The sequence below is a fragment of the Blennius ocellaris genome, assembly GCF_963422515.1.
Source record: "Blennius ocellaris genome assembly, chromosome: 3".
Taxonomy (NCBI): Eukaryota; Metazoa; Chordata; class Actinopteri; order Blenniiformes; family Blenniidae; genus Blennius; species Blennius ocellaris.
Window position 1 is genome coordinate 30,611,954 of NC_137652.1, and position 15,387 is coordinate 30,627,340.

General features: G+C 49.5%; 1 protein-coding gene across 1 annotated transcript; it reads right to left on the reverse strand.

Moving 5' to 3' along the window:
- Positions 1-1,185: 1,185 nt before the first annotated feature.
- Positions 1,186-13,403, reverse strand: pold4 (DNA polymerase delta 4, accessory subunit). Its single transcript, XM_080519212.1, has 5 exons — positions 13,280-13,403; positions 8,184-8,305; positions 7,853-7,933; positions 1,547-1,655; positions 1,186-1,389 (listed from the first exon to the last, which is right to left on the reverse strand). Exons 2-5 carry the CDS (start codon positions 8,296-8,298, stop codon positions 1,365-1,367), a joined length of 330 nt encoding a protein of 109 aa, XP_080375338.1. The 5' UTR covers positions 8,299-8,305; positions 13,280-13,403; the 3' UTR covers positions 1,186-1,364.
- Positions 13,404-15,387: the final 1,984 nt, after the last annotated feature.

Genomic DNA, 15,387 nt, shown 5'->3' on the forward strand with positions numbered 1-15,387 from the left:
TCAAGCTAAACACTCACACCAACACACTTCCGGTGAGCGGTCTAAAAGTCACTACTTATTTCTACACAGACGTGTCAAGTATTGCTTATTATGCATACATAATTCAGGAAAGTGTTTTATAAGTACATGCGCGTATTGATTGAGTTGTGTGCTGTTAAGAATGACATGTTTTAAGCCCTTAATTCACCTTAAGTCCGGTAGTTCCGGTGATGTCACGGCTCCGCCTTGCTGGCTTTACCAGCGGTGATGCAGCAGCGAACATGATTAACGGTGTGATGCAGGAGCTCCAAATTGCTGGAAGCAAACCAATGAGCAGCCCAGACATTGGACAGACGTGCTGCTTCAACCAATCAGCACACAGGATCTTTGACAGGCCCGCCCACTAGGAGCTTTAAGGACACGAGCACCCGCCTGTTGATCGCATCACGGCGCGACGGACCAATCAACTGGCGGTGCGTCTGCTGCTGCCGAACTGATCGATGTGAGAGCCAATCGAAACCTGGGGGGAGGGGGAGGGGGGGTATTCCGGGTGTGTGTGTGTGTGTGTGTGTGTATTTTGTTCCTAATAACTACCCGAAAAATACCTTTTGGCAGGTCAGATTATTGATGACTATATTTGTTGAAGTGTGTTACATTTCTTAGTGTATCTGCTTCCACCAAGTCGTCTGACTACACTTTGACATAATCCAGTCCGTCACTTTCCAAAACCTTGTGTGCCCTTGATTATTTGAAAATATACCTTTCTTCTTTTTCTTTGAAACAATGAAATGAAGAAAGCAAACTAATATTTGCAGGAAAAATTATTGCTTCTATTTCAAAGGCAATATTCAGCTGCACGGCTCAGCGGTCGGGGCACAGAATTTTTGAGGAGTTTGACTGAAGATGCATTTCAATCCACACACACACACACACACACACACACACACACACACACACACACACACACACACACACACACACACACACACACACACACACACACACACACACACACACACACACACACACACACACACACACACACAGTGTTATTGTTAGTTCAGTTATAAAAAGAGCAAGGTGAATGAATGTGATCGTACGACCCCACAGGAGAGTCCAGAGAGGAGCTTAGCATGAGGGATTTACTTAATCCATCCTTTCGTGTTCACACAGAAACACCTCATAAAATGAGAGAGGAGGCCAGAGTTCAACCAGAAGCCATTTATTTAAAAAAGATATTGAACTACAGGACACAGGACACGGTGAATTTTGGGTTTTAGAGTTTTCTAATATTCTGTGGAATAGTTTTGACCTGTTTCTCTCATGCAAAGTGTAGTGCTTTTACAAATTTCAATCACTCTTGTCCTCTTTTCTTCTCATCTTCCTCATAAAGGATAGTCGCTCCACAGGCTGAAAGGCAAAAAACACCGTTGTTTCTAAAAGATTTCATTCAGAGGGACATGAAGGTGAGCGTCAGATAAATATGAGAGATAAAAGAGAGCACAGCCGCAGTCAACGTACTTCAATCATACTGACATTTCACTCTGTGTGTGTGTGTGTGTGTTACCTGTTGTTGTACTCAGGGTCTGTGTGTGTCTGCAGCAGCTCTTTGATCTCCTCAGACGGATTCAGTCCATGAAGCCTGGCTCTCTCCCATCGCTGCAGCCTGCTGATCCCTGAAACATCACAAGCTTCAGAGGCTGTGTATCCACTTCCCCATCCTCACCTGTCCTGTCCACACCTGTCCTGTCCTCATCTGTCCTGTCCACACCTGTCCTGTCCTGTCCTCCCCTCACCTGTCCTGTCCTCACCTGTCCTGTCCACACCTGTCCTGTCCTGTCCTCACCTGTCCTGTCCTCATCTGTCCTGTCCTCACCTGTCTTCAGCGCGCCACCTTCTCTCACTGAACCAGCGTCAGGTGTGTGATCAGGGACATGTTCCTGCTCTGGACACACACACTCCCTGCTCAGGTCCGTCATTGTGTGAAGTTTCTCCATTTGTCACTGCATCACTTGTTTAGAAATATTAAGAATTGTAATCCGGATTACAAAAATGTTCAACAATAAGACCCTGTTGTGAACGTCATTGAAAAAGTCTGCATAGCACCATTGTTAGCGTTTTCCTGTTACTTGCTAGTTACTACCGATAAAAAGTAACCGATTCAATTGGAAAAGTAACTATTTGTATGGTTTCATTCCTCTTCATTAGGTGCACATGGATGTATTCAACAGAGCTGTTTTTACAGCTTTCTACCAAATCAATTTCATCTGAAGCCACAAAACATTCAACTTTACAAATGAAGCAAAGACAAAGTGGTTTAAATAAATAACAATAACACAGTTTATCTCTTTAGAATTATTTTGAGTCTTTTTTGGTAAATGTTTCCTTTTTTGATTTGTCAAATGTTTTTGGCCATTGAACCCTTTTTTAGACTTTTTTTTTTTTTTTTTTACACATTTGAGAAATGTCATCTTTTTAAATCTGCTTGTTGGTGGTTTCATCAGTCTCAGATCTTCATCAGGTTCCTGTAGTTTGTGTGCACATGTCAAAGATCCAGGTGAAGCAGCAGGTCGCCAGTGAAGGTATTTATCCATTTCCCTCATAATCCTGGTTATCTGACCCAAACGAGACTTTGGAAACTCAACATTTCTCATCTGAAGTGAAAGGAAGTGCAAAGCGGAGCAGGTTCCGTGTTGTTGTCAGGAGGACTGAGTTAGTTCAGAGTTGATGAGCTAACTCCATTAACCACGACTTTCGTGACATAGTAACTGTCAATACACAGTTGGCTCAGTGAGCTCTGCTCAGCTATTATCAATGAACTGATATTTCAATAACTGAGTGGTCCTGCAGTTTGCCCCAGCAGAGTTTCAGAAGTGGAGATGGTTCATTAGTTAATCACACAGCCTTTGTATACTAACAAAAATAAATACACTTTTCTGTAATTTTGTCATTTTCAATGCACGGTGCATGGAACCATAGCTTTTAGAAGTTGTGTCTATCTATTACACATGATCATATCCATCCATCCATCCAACCATCCATCCAACCAAGGGTGACTGAGCTCCTCACCCTATCTCTAAGGGTGACTGAGCTCCTCACCCTATCTCTAAGGGTGACTGAGCTCCTCACCCTATCTCTAAGGGTGACTGAGCTCCTCACCCTATCTCTAAGGGTGACTGAGCTCCTCACCCTATCTCTAAGGGCGACTGAGCTCCTCACCCTATCTCTGAGGGCGACTGAGCTCCTCACCCTATCTCTGAGGGTGACTGAGCTCCTCCCCCTGTCTCTAAGGGTGACTGAGCTCCTCACCCTATCTCTAAGGGTGACTGAGCTCCTCACCCTATCTCTAAGGGTGACTGAGCTCCTCCCCCTATCTCTAAGGGCGACTGAGCTCCTCCCCCTATCTCTAAGGGTGACTGAGCTCCTCACCCTATCTCTAAGGGTGACTGAGCTCCTCCCCCTATCTCTAAGGGTGACTGAGCTCCTCACCCTATCTCTAAGGGTGACTGAGCTCCTCCCCCTATCTCTAAGGGTGACTGAGCTCCTCACCCTATCTCTAAGGGCGACTGAGCTCCTCACCCTATCTCTAAGGGTGACTGAGCTCCTCACCCTATCTCTAAGGGTGACTGAGCTCCTCACCCTATCTCTAAGGGTGACTGAGCTCCTCACCCTATCTCTAAGGGTGACTGAGCTCCTCACCCTATCTCTAAGGGCGACTGAGCTCCTCACCCTATCTCTGAGGGTGACTGAGCTCCTCCCCCTATCTGACTGAGCTCCTCCCCCTATCTCTAAGGGCGACTGAGCTCCTCACCCTATCTCTAAGGGTGACTGAGCTCCTCACCCCGCCCATCACCCTTAGAGATCCCAGTATCCGGGATCTGGTTCTTTCGGTCATGACCCATAGTTCATGACCATAGGTGAGGGGAGGAACGAAGATCGACGGGTAAATCAAGAGCTTCGTCTTTTGGCTCAGCTCCTCGGGCTTGCTCGGGCGTGGCACTCCTGGGGGGGGGGGGGTGGTGTTGTGGTTCTCCCTCCCAATTCACGGTTGGATTGATGGATGATGGTACTTGTAGAGGTCTGGTGGGGGCCTGGGGAGTAGGGGGCATCCCCCTCCCCCCCAAGTAAATGTATGTGTCTGTGCATGTGTGTGTACGTGTACGTGTATGTAGTTGTAGGTATGTGAATGTAGGTGTGTAGGTGTATGTATGTTTATGTGTATGTGCAAGTGTAGAGGTGTGTGTGTGTGTGTATGTGTGTGTGTGTGTGTGTGTGTGTGTGTGTGTGTGTGTGAGTGAGTGAGTGATAGATAGATAGATAAATACTTTAATGATCTCCAAGAGAAATTCACACCAAGAGAAATTCACGTGTGTGTGTGTTGGGATTAGGGATGGGGGTATTGGGGCTCCTGGGGGTGGGGGAGCGGATGTCCTCCAGCCAGGTCTGACTGGGCCTTCGTGCTTCCTGGTCGGGGGGAGGGGGGTGTGGTGGCTGGTCCAGGAGTGCGGCGGGCTTAGCCACCGGGATAGGCGGGGCTCCGAGGTACTGGAGTCCCGAACAGGGAGTTCTGCCCGATCCCGGCTTGGTGCCTTGGGTTGCGGCCTGGGGCTCCGCGCCCTTTATCCTTCTCCTGTGGGCCCCTCTGGCCTGGGGGGGTCCTCTCTGCACTCTCCGTCTGGTGCCTTCCGGGTTGGGGCATGGCTCTCCGGGGGGAGTTTGTTGGGGCCCCCCTGGGTCCAGGGGACGCCGGGTGCCGGAATGGCAGAGTCTGGCCCAGGTGGCTTCGGACCCCGGGTGTTGCTGCAGGCCCCCCCACAACAGTTCCAACCACACACACACACACACACACACACACACACACACACACACACACACACACACACACACACACACACACACACACACACACACACACACACACACACACACACACACACACACACACACACACACACACACACACACACTTCCACTCATTGATGAGATTTGTTGCTGATTTTTCTTGTTTTCTGCTATTGTTCTTTCAAATATCAAAATCATGTTTTTGTTTGCTTTTGTTATCGTTCTTTTTGTTTTTTGTTCTTGTGCCTACCTGCTAATTTATATTCTTGCTAGACAATCATGTTACTGTCTAGATAGAGCTGCTCAGACTGGTTTCATCTAGAAAATCATGTTCCTGTCTAGATAGAGCTGCTCAGGCTGGTTTTATCTAGACAATCATGTTACTGTCTAGATAGAGCTGCTCAGGCTGGTTTAATCTAGACAATCATGTTACTGTCTAGATAGAGCTGCTCAGGCTGGTTTTATCTAGACAATCATGTTACTGTCTAGATAGAGCTGCTCAGGCTGGTTTTATCTAGACAATCATGTTACTGTCTAGATAGAGCTGCTCAGGCTTGTTTAATCTAGACAATCATGTTACTGGCTGCACAACAGTTGGAAAATATTTGGATCAGTGTGAAAACTGTAGATAATATATGTAGCACTAACAAGGGTATTGTATGTCCCCCCCCACCCTCCACTCTCTCTCTCTCTCTCCTGTCAATCTTCTCTCTCTCTCTCTCGCTCTCTCTTTCTCTCTTCTCAATCTTCTCTCTCTCTCTCTAAGCGTTCCCCCCAGTCATGTACAGCAGCCATGCCAACTTCTAATAAAGCAGCAACATGAGGAGACTCTTAGTCTCTTCCTGTTACAAGAGTAAAAACTCTTCTGACATCAGAAGCTCTCAATCACATCGTATTGTCTGACCAAGCTGCTGAACAGGACAAAGGGAAGGGAAAATCATATATATCTCATATATCATAATAATATATTGTCCCACCACAATTCTCAGTACTGACTTCATCTGAACATAAGTCAAGTTGTATTTTCTCCAGGAAATAATTCAGGAAAAGTGAGTGTGTCACACAGCATATTCAAGGTTTGTAGGAAAAGAAATATCTGCTTGTCCTTGTATTTTAAATATCAATAAACATAATCTGATGCATCTTATATCCCACAAAGAAGTATAAACAAACCTTCCTAACATAAAATCAATGGTTAAAAAATGACCAAAACAGCATTCTCCTGGAGAAAAGTATGAAAATTCAAAGGAATATCCTGCCAGGAGGAGTGATGAGGATGATTTGAATCTGATGGTGATCAATGCAGCTGAGATTATAACTGCTAGGATGATGAAAAAAATACAGAATCACAGAGAGCAACGTAAGAATATGGAGCGCACAAAGAGTTAAGAGATCGCACTGTTCTTATATTCAGACCAAAATGGTATTAAACCCTTTATAACGTACAGCAATTAAAGTTACTCTACCAGAATAAAATACTTCCATAAAAGGTCTCACTTCTGCATAGAGAAACTGTGAAATCGTAGATTGTTTTTCCAGTGCAATGCAGCAAACTATTAGTGCAGCTGCCAGCAGTAGTGATGCAGTGACACTGAAATGATCTTCTAAAGCCCCAGATCAATACGTTCCATCTGCTCTTCTGTCTCTCTGTGTCCATGTGAGTGCAGACACTCTCCCGTCACGCTACCTGTGCAGGGGCCGAACCGCCACGTTACCTGTGCAGGGGCCGAACCGTCACGTTACCTGTGCAGGGGCCGAACCGTCACGTTACCTGTGCAGGGGCCGAACCGCCACGTTACCTGTGCAGGGGCCGAACCGTCACGTTACCTGTGCAGGGGCCGAACCGTCACGTTACCTGTGCAGGGGCCGAACCGCCACGTTACCTGTGCAGGGGCCGAACCGCCACGTTACCTGTGCAGGGGCCGAACCGTCACGTTACCTGAGCAGGGGCCGAACCGTCACGTTACCTGTGCAGGGGCCGAACCGTCACGTTACCTGAGCAGGGGCCGAACCGTCACGTTACCTGTGCAGGGGCCGAACCGTCAAGTTACCTGTGCAGGGGCCGAACCGTCACGTTACCTGTGCAGGGGCCGAACCGTCAAGTTACCTGTGCAGGGGCCGAACCGTCACGTTACCTGTGCAGGGGCCGAACCGCCACGTTACCTGTGCAGGGGCCGAACCGTCACGTTACCTGAGCAGGGGCCGAACCGTCACGTTACCTGTGCAGGGGCCGAACCGTCACGTTACCTGTGCAGGGGCCGAACCGCCATGTTAACTGTGCAGGGGCCGAACCGTCACGTTACCTGAGCAGGGGCCGAACCGTCACGTTACCTGTGCAGGGGCCGAACCGCCATGTTAACTGTGCAGGGGCCGAACCGTCATGTTACCTGAGCAGGGGCCGAACCGTCATGTTACCTGAGCAGGGGCCGAACCGTCATGTTACCTGTGCAGGGGCCGAACCGCCATGTTAACTGTGCAGGGGCCGAACCGTCATGTTACCTGAGCAGGGGCCGAACCGTCATGTTACCTGAGCAGGGGCCGAACCGTCATGTTACCTGTGCAGGGGCCGAACCGCCATGTTAACTGTGCAGGGGCCGAACCGTCATGTTACCTGAGCAGGGGCCGAACCGTCATGTTACCTGTGCAGGGGCCGAACCGTCATGTTAACTGTGCAGGGGCCGAACCGTCATGTTACCTGTGCAGGGGCCGAACCGCCATGTTACCTGTGCAGGGGCCGAACCGCCATGTTAACTGTGCAGGGGCCGAACCGTCATGTTACCTGTGCAGGGGCCGAACCGTCATGTTACCTGTGCAGGGGCCGAACCGTCATGTTACCTGTGCAGGGGCCGAACCGTCATGTTACCTGTGCAGGGGCCGAACCGTCATGTTACCTGTGCAGGGGCCGAACCGCCATGTTAACTGTGCAGGGGCCGAACCGTCATGTTAACTGTGCAGGGGCCGAACCGCCATGTTAACTGTGCAGGGGCCGAACCGTCATGTTACCTGTGCAGGGGCCGAACTGTCATGTTACCTGAGCAGGGGCCGAACCTCCAGTCCAGGTCAAACTGTCGGAGCTTCTGCAGCTCCTCGGGCCCCGGGTCAGCGTCAGGCTCTGCTCACACCCAGAGGAACAGGTCAGATCACTGTGTCAGACGAATGTCTCAGAAAACAAACACGTCGTCAGCATAAACAAAATACTTGGCAGAATGAAAAATGCAATGGCTACTGTCCACACTGAACATGTGACCTTCAGCCATGGTGTGATAGAAGGTGCAGCACACAACATCACTGATCTGCTGGGAGATGGACTGGAAGGTTGAAGTGTCTCAGACTGGCTGAAGCAGCAGACGGCTCTTCCTCACCGTCCAGAGGAGGAGGAGGAGGAGGAGGAGATGGCTTCCTCTCTCCTTTACGCACTCGTCTGTCCTTCTTCACCACCTTAAAGGAATCAGTGATCAGACCAGGCTTCGTCTTCATGCTGGAGCTAGAAAACACAAACGTTTCAGTGCTTTTCCTTTCCAGAGTGGCTCATGCTGACTCATGTGGAAATGTTTTCTCTATAACAGTGCTTTCAAATGTCTGCAATATATTTGGTCTCTATAAATTACACTGATTGGAGTTGATCTGAATCTATGTGACTGAAACCAGGACAGAAGAATCAGTGTGGATGTTCTCATTGTGGTTGATTCATTGATACTGTAGGACATCCATCAATCAGGTTTCCTACATGAGAGGACCAGATCAACACCGTTCAGGTACTGGACCTCACCACATGAGGTACTGGGCCTCACCACATGAAGTACTGGACCTGGACCTCACCACATGAAGTACTGGACCTCACCACATGAGGTACTGGGCCTCACCACATGAGGTACTGGGCCTCACCACATGACCTCACCACATGAAGTACTGGACCTCACCACATGACCTCACCACATGAGGTACTGGGCCTCACCACATGAGGTACTGGGCCTCACCACATGACCTCACCACATGAAGTACTGGACCTCACCACATTACCTCACCACATGAGGTACTGGACCTCACCACACGAGGTACTGGACATCACCTCATGAAGTACTGGACCTGGACCTCACCACATGAGGTACTGGACCTCACCACATGAGGTACTGGACCTCACCACATGAAGTACTGGACCTCACCACATGAGGTACTGGACCTCACCACATGAAGTACTGGACCTCACCACATGAGGTACTGGACCTCACCACACGAGGTACTGGACCTCACCACACGAGGTACTGGACATCACCTCATGAAGTACTGGACCTGGACCTCACCACATGAGGTACTGGACCTCACCACATGAAGTACTGGACCTCACCACATGAGGTACTGGACCTCACCACATGAAGTACTGGACCTCACCACATGACCTCACCACATGAGGTACTGGGCCTCACCACACGAGGTACTGGGCCTCACCACATGAAGTACTGGACCTGGACCTCACCACATGAAGTACTGGACCTCACCACATGAGGTACTGGACCTCACCACACGAGGTACTGGACCTCACCACACGAGGTACTGGACCTCACCACATGAAGTACTGGACCTCACCACATGAGGTACTGGACCTCACCACACGAGGTACTGGACCTCACCACACGAGGTACTGGACATCACCTCATGAAGTACTGGACCTGGACCTCACCACATGAGGTACTGGACCTCACCACATGAAGTACTGGACCTCACCACATGAGGTACTGGACCTCACCACATGAAGTACTGGACCTCACCACATGACCTCACCACATGAGGTACTGGGCCTCACCACACGAGGTACTGGGCCTCACCACATGAAGTACTGGACCTGGACCTCACCACATGAAGTACTGGACCTCACCACATGAAGTACTGGACCTCACCACATGAAGTACTGGACCTGGACCTCACCACATGAAGTACTGGACCTCACCACATGAGGTACTGGACCTCACCACATGAAGTACTGGACCTCACCACATTACCTCACCACATGAGGTACTGGACCTCACCACACGAGGTACTGGACATCACCTCATGAAGTACTGGACCTGGACCTCACCACATGAGGTACTGGACCTCACCACATGAAGTACTGGACCTCACCACATGACCTCACCACATGAGGTACTGGGCCTCACCACATGAGGTACTGGACCTCACCACACGAGGTACTGGACCTCACCACACGAGGTACTGGACATCACCTCATGAAGTACTGGACCTGGACCTCACCACATGAGGTACTGGACCTCACCACATGAAGTACTGGACCTCACCACATGAGGTACTGGACCTCACCACATGAAGTACTGGACCTCACCACATGACCTCACCACATGAGGTACTGGGCCTCACCACACGAGGTACTGGGCCTCACCACATGAAGTACTGGACCTGGACCTCACCACATGAAGTACTGGACCTCTCCACATGACCTCACCACATGAGGTACTGGACCTCACCACACGAGGTACTGGACATCACCTCATGAAGTACTGGACCTGGACCTCACCACATGAGGTACTGGACCTCACCACATGAGGTACTGGACCTCACCACATGAGGTACTGGACCTCACCACATGAAGTACTGGACCTGGACCTCACCACATGAAGTACTGGACCTCACCACGTGAAGTACTGGACCTCACCACATGAGGTACTGAACCTCACCACATGAAGTACTGGACCTCACCACATTACCTCACCACATGAGGTACTGGACCTCACCACACGAGGTACTGGACATCACCTCATGAAGTACTGGACCTGGACCTCACCACATGAGGTACTGGACCTCACCACATGAGGTACTGGACCTCACCACATGAAGTACTGGACCTCACCACATGAAGTACTGGACCTCACCACATGAAGTGCTGGACCTCACCACATGAGGTACTGGACCTCACCACACGAGGTACTGGACCTCACCACACGAGGTACTGGACATCACCTCATGAAGTACTGGACCTGGACCTCACCACATGAGGTACTGGACCTCACCACATGAAGTACTGGACCTCACCACATGAGGTACTGGACCTCACCACATGAAGTACTGGACCTCACCACATGACCTCACCACATGAGGTACTGGGCCTCACCACACGAGGTACTGGGCCTCACCACATGAAGTACTGGACCTGGACCTCACCACATGAAGTACTGGACCTCACCACATGAAGTACTGGACCTCACCACATGAAGTACTGGACCTGGACCTCACCACATGAAGTACTGGACCTCACCACATGAGGTACTGGACCTCACCACATGAAGTACTGGACCTCACCACATTACCTCACCACATGAGGTACTGGACCTCACCACACGAGGTACTGGACATCACCTCATGAAGTACTGGACCTGGACCTCACCACATGAAGTACTGGACCTCACCACATGACCTCACCACATGAGGTACTGGGCCTCACCACATGAGGTACTGGACCTCACCACACGAGGTACTGGACCTCACCACACGAGGTACTGGACATCACCTCATGAAGTACTGGACCTGGACCTCACCACATGAGGTACTGGACCTCACCACATGAAGTACTGGACCTCACCACATGAGGTACTGGACCTCACCACATGAAGTACTGGACCTCACCACATGACCTCACCACATGAGGTACTGGGCCTCACCACACGAGGTACTGGGCCTCACCACATGAAGTACTGGACCTGGACCTCACCACATGAAGTACTGGACATCACCACATGACCTCACCACATAAGGTACTGGACATCACCACACGAGGTACTGGACATCACCTCATGAAGTACTGGACCTGGACCTCACCACATGAGGTACTGGACCTCACCACATGAGGTACTGGACCTCACCACATGAAGTACTGGACCTGGACCTCACCACATGAAGTACTGGACCTCACCACATGAAGTGCTGGACCTCACCACATGAGGTACTGGACCTGGACCTCACCACATGAGGTACTGGACCTGGACCTCACCACATGAAGTACTGGACCTCACCACATGACCTCACCACATGAGGTACTGGACCTCATCACATGAAGTACTGGACCTCACCACATGAGGTACTGGACCTCACCACATGAAGTACTGGACCTCACCACATGAAGTACTGGACCTCACCACATGAGGTACTGGACCTCACCACATGACCTCTCCACATGAGGTACTGGACCTCACCACATGAGGTACTGGACCTCACCACATGAAGTACTGGACCTCACCACATGAAGTACTGGACCTCACCACACGAGGTACTGGACATCACCTCATGAAGTACTGGACCTGGACCTCACCACATGAGGTACTGGACCTGGACCTCACCACATGAGGTACTGGACCTCACCACATGAAGTACTGGACCTCACCACATGACCTCACCACATGAGGTACTGGACCTCACCACATGAAGTACTGGACCTCATCACATGAAGTACTGGACCTCACCACATGAGGTACTGGACCTCACCACATGAAGTACTGGACCTCACCACATGAGGTACTGGACATCACCACATGAGGTACTGGACCTCACCACATGAAGTACTGGAACTCACCACATGAAGTACTGGACCTCACCACATGAGGTACTGGACCTCACCACATGACCTCTCCACATGAAGTACTGGACCTCACCACATGAAGTACTGGACCTCACCACATGAGGTACTGGACCTCACCACATGACCTCTCCACATGAAGTACTGGACCTCACCACATGAAGTACTGGACCTCACCACATGAGGTACTGGACCTCACCACATGACCTCTCCACATGAGGTACTGGACCTCACCACATGAAGTACTGGAACTCACCACATGAAGTACTGGACCTCACCACATGACCTCACCACATGAGGTCATCGTGAGTACTGGGTGCTGGACATCAGTGTTCACAGAGCTTCTACAGTCACACCAGTTACTTTTAAATCTTAAAAATAGCACAGAATCGTGTCATGTTACAGTAAATGTACATGTTTTTCAATGGTGGTCAAACAGAAAATGTTTTAGTCCTGCTGTTTCAATGTTTCCATGGTTTATTTCCCTGCTTCTCCAAACTAATCTCCTAGATTGTGAGGACTGGTGTGGATGGTGGTGTGTTGATGTGTCAGCAGACCACCTGCTGGTACAGTCCCACACACACACTTCATTAGATCATACGTGTGGTAGAAGCCGACATGTTCTATTTAGTGTGTTTTACCTCTGTACCCTGCTACAGATTAAAGCACTGTTGCAATTCAGTCTGAAGTTGTTTCCTTTAAAGTTCCCATTCAAATCATATGTAAAAGACTAAAAGAAAAATGAGCATCGCCAGTGTTTCCAGTAGGTTGAATGTGTGTGAATAGAGAAGAGTGATAGAAAAGTGTGTTTACAGCAGCTCTCCACGCGCGCGCGGACGATTAGCTTGACTTTTAATCAGAACGAGAGTCTGAACGTACCTGCAAATTAAAAAAAAACGAGTCCGAGGAGACGATTACACCGTTTTATCACCGTTTATACTCCTTTTTCTGAGCTTTTGTTCAACCCGCTGGACCAAAACAATCCCACTTCCTTCTTCTGCTCTCACTGTGGTGCGCAATACAGGTCGGGTCAATCCTCTCCTGCTCTTTGCTGCCCCCTCCCGTCCCGCCAGGGTACTGCAGGCTCTGCTGCCCCCTTCCCGTCCCGCCAGGGTACTGCAGGCCCTGCTGCCCCCCTCCCGTCCCGCCAGGGTACTGCAGGCCCTGCTGCCCCCTCCCGTCCCGCCAGGGTGCTGCAGGCCCTGCTGCCCCCTCCCGTCCCGCCAGGGTGCTGCAGGCCCTGCTGCCCCCTCCCGTCCCGCCAGGGTACTGCAGGCCAATGAGTCTCCTGAAGCTTTTGTTAGCACAACGTTACTTACTGATTCAAACAAACTGCACATTCATTTCACGCCAATTTATAAAAAACAAAATCATCATCATTCAATCAGACTGACTCATTCAAACACATTTACTAATCATGTTGTGTTTTTTTAAGTGCTTCAAGGGGCATTTTCACAGAAATGTCCACTCCAGAGGACTATGATAGATAGATAGACAGATAGATAGACAGATAGATAGATAGATAGATAGATAGATAGATAGATAGATAGATAGATAGATAGATAGAGAGAGAGAGAGAGAGATAGATAGATAGATAGATAGATAGATAGATAGATAGATAGATAGAGAGAGAGAGAGAGAGAGAGAGATAGATAGATAGATAGATAGATAGATAGATAGATAGATAGATAGATAGATAGATAGATAGATAGATAGATAGATAGATAGATAGAGAAAACAAAAACGAAAGCTTTATATACAGTACAGGGTCTGGTACCCAAGGGTACTCGGGTCCCCTCGAAGCAGGGCCGCCCCTGGCCAAGTGGGGGCCCGAAGCAGGATTTTATTTGGGGCCCCCCTTCCAATAACATAATAATAATAATAATAATAATAATAATAATAATAATAATAATAATAATAATAATAATAATAATAATAATAATAATAATAATAATAATAACAATAATACATCACAGTTACTGACGAATCAACAATGAACAAGAACTTTACAGATGCTCACGTCTGAAAAAACTTTGTGGCATAAACAGTTTATGCCACAAAGTTTTTTCTTTTCTATTTCAACAACATCCCACCTTCAAGTGAAGCACGAGACTCTGACTGTTTGGACTTTTTCTTTCTTTTGCTAACTCCTGAATCATATTGACGTTTGGAAGCCATCTCTCTCTCTCTCTCTCTCTCTCTCTCTCTGTCTCTCTCTCTCTCTCTCTCTCTCTCTCTCTCTCTCTCTCTCTCTCTCTCTCTCTCTCTCTCTCTCTCACTCTCTCTCTACCAAGATGGCGCCTCTGTGTTGGGCTGGCCGTCTCCCTCTGCTAAGTGTGTTGCTGTTATGTCTGCTGTCTGCCTTATGGAGTGTGTCATCACTGCAGGTGTACGATCGCCTGACACTTCTTAATATTCGCGAGTCTCTGGAAAAACTGACAATCTGCGGCTCTGATGACTATTCAAAAACACCTCTGCCTTTCCTGGCGTCCATACCGCCACATCTACGGCGTCTCTCCTGCTGGATGCCCCGCAACGGTCGCCGCAGAAGACGCGGAAAACGAGGAGGAATTCTCAACAGGCTGAAATCCTCCCTGGCTTCTTCCCGTCCCGAGCCCTTTTGCCTACGAGCTGGATCCTCCACGGATTATCGGGGCTACGATCTGCGGAGTTCCGCGGAGTACAGACGCCGGTGGCTCCGGCCGGTTCACGGGGACGCCGGGGAGCTGCTCCCATGTTGTCGGCCTGTACGGACCTCCCAGCGGGGCGGTGTGCCGGGGAATCTCCACTCGCTCACCCGCTTCTCTCTCCAGACTGACCGATGCTCAGCTCATATGGCGCTGATTAATTCCAGATCTCTCACAAAGAAGTCATTTATTTTGAATGACTTTTTTACTACACATGACCTGGATTTCCTCCTGCTGACAGAGACCTGGTTGAAACCAGGTGATGACAGCACCTTCTCCGAGCTCCGCCCCCCGGCTGTT

Bases quoted from the DNA above. Each gene is read 5' to 3' on its own strand.
- pold4 (XM_080519212.1), bottom strand. From the start codon at position 8,298: ATGAAGACGAAGCCTGGTCTGATCACTGATTCCTTTAAGGTGGTGAAG. The intron at 7,934-8,183 runs GTGAGGAAGAGC...GGGTGTGAGCAG, and splicing joins TCCTCCTCCTCCTCTGGACG to AGCCTGACGCTGACCCGGGG. The intron at 1,656-7,852 runs GTAACATGACAG...GTGATGTTTCAG, and splicing joins GAGGTTCGGCCCCTGCTCAG to GGATCAGCAGGCTGCAGCGA.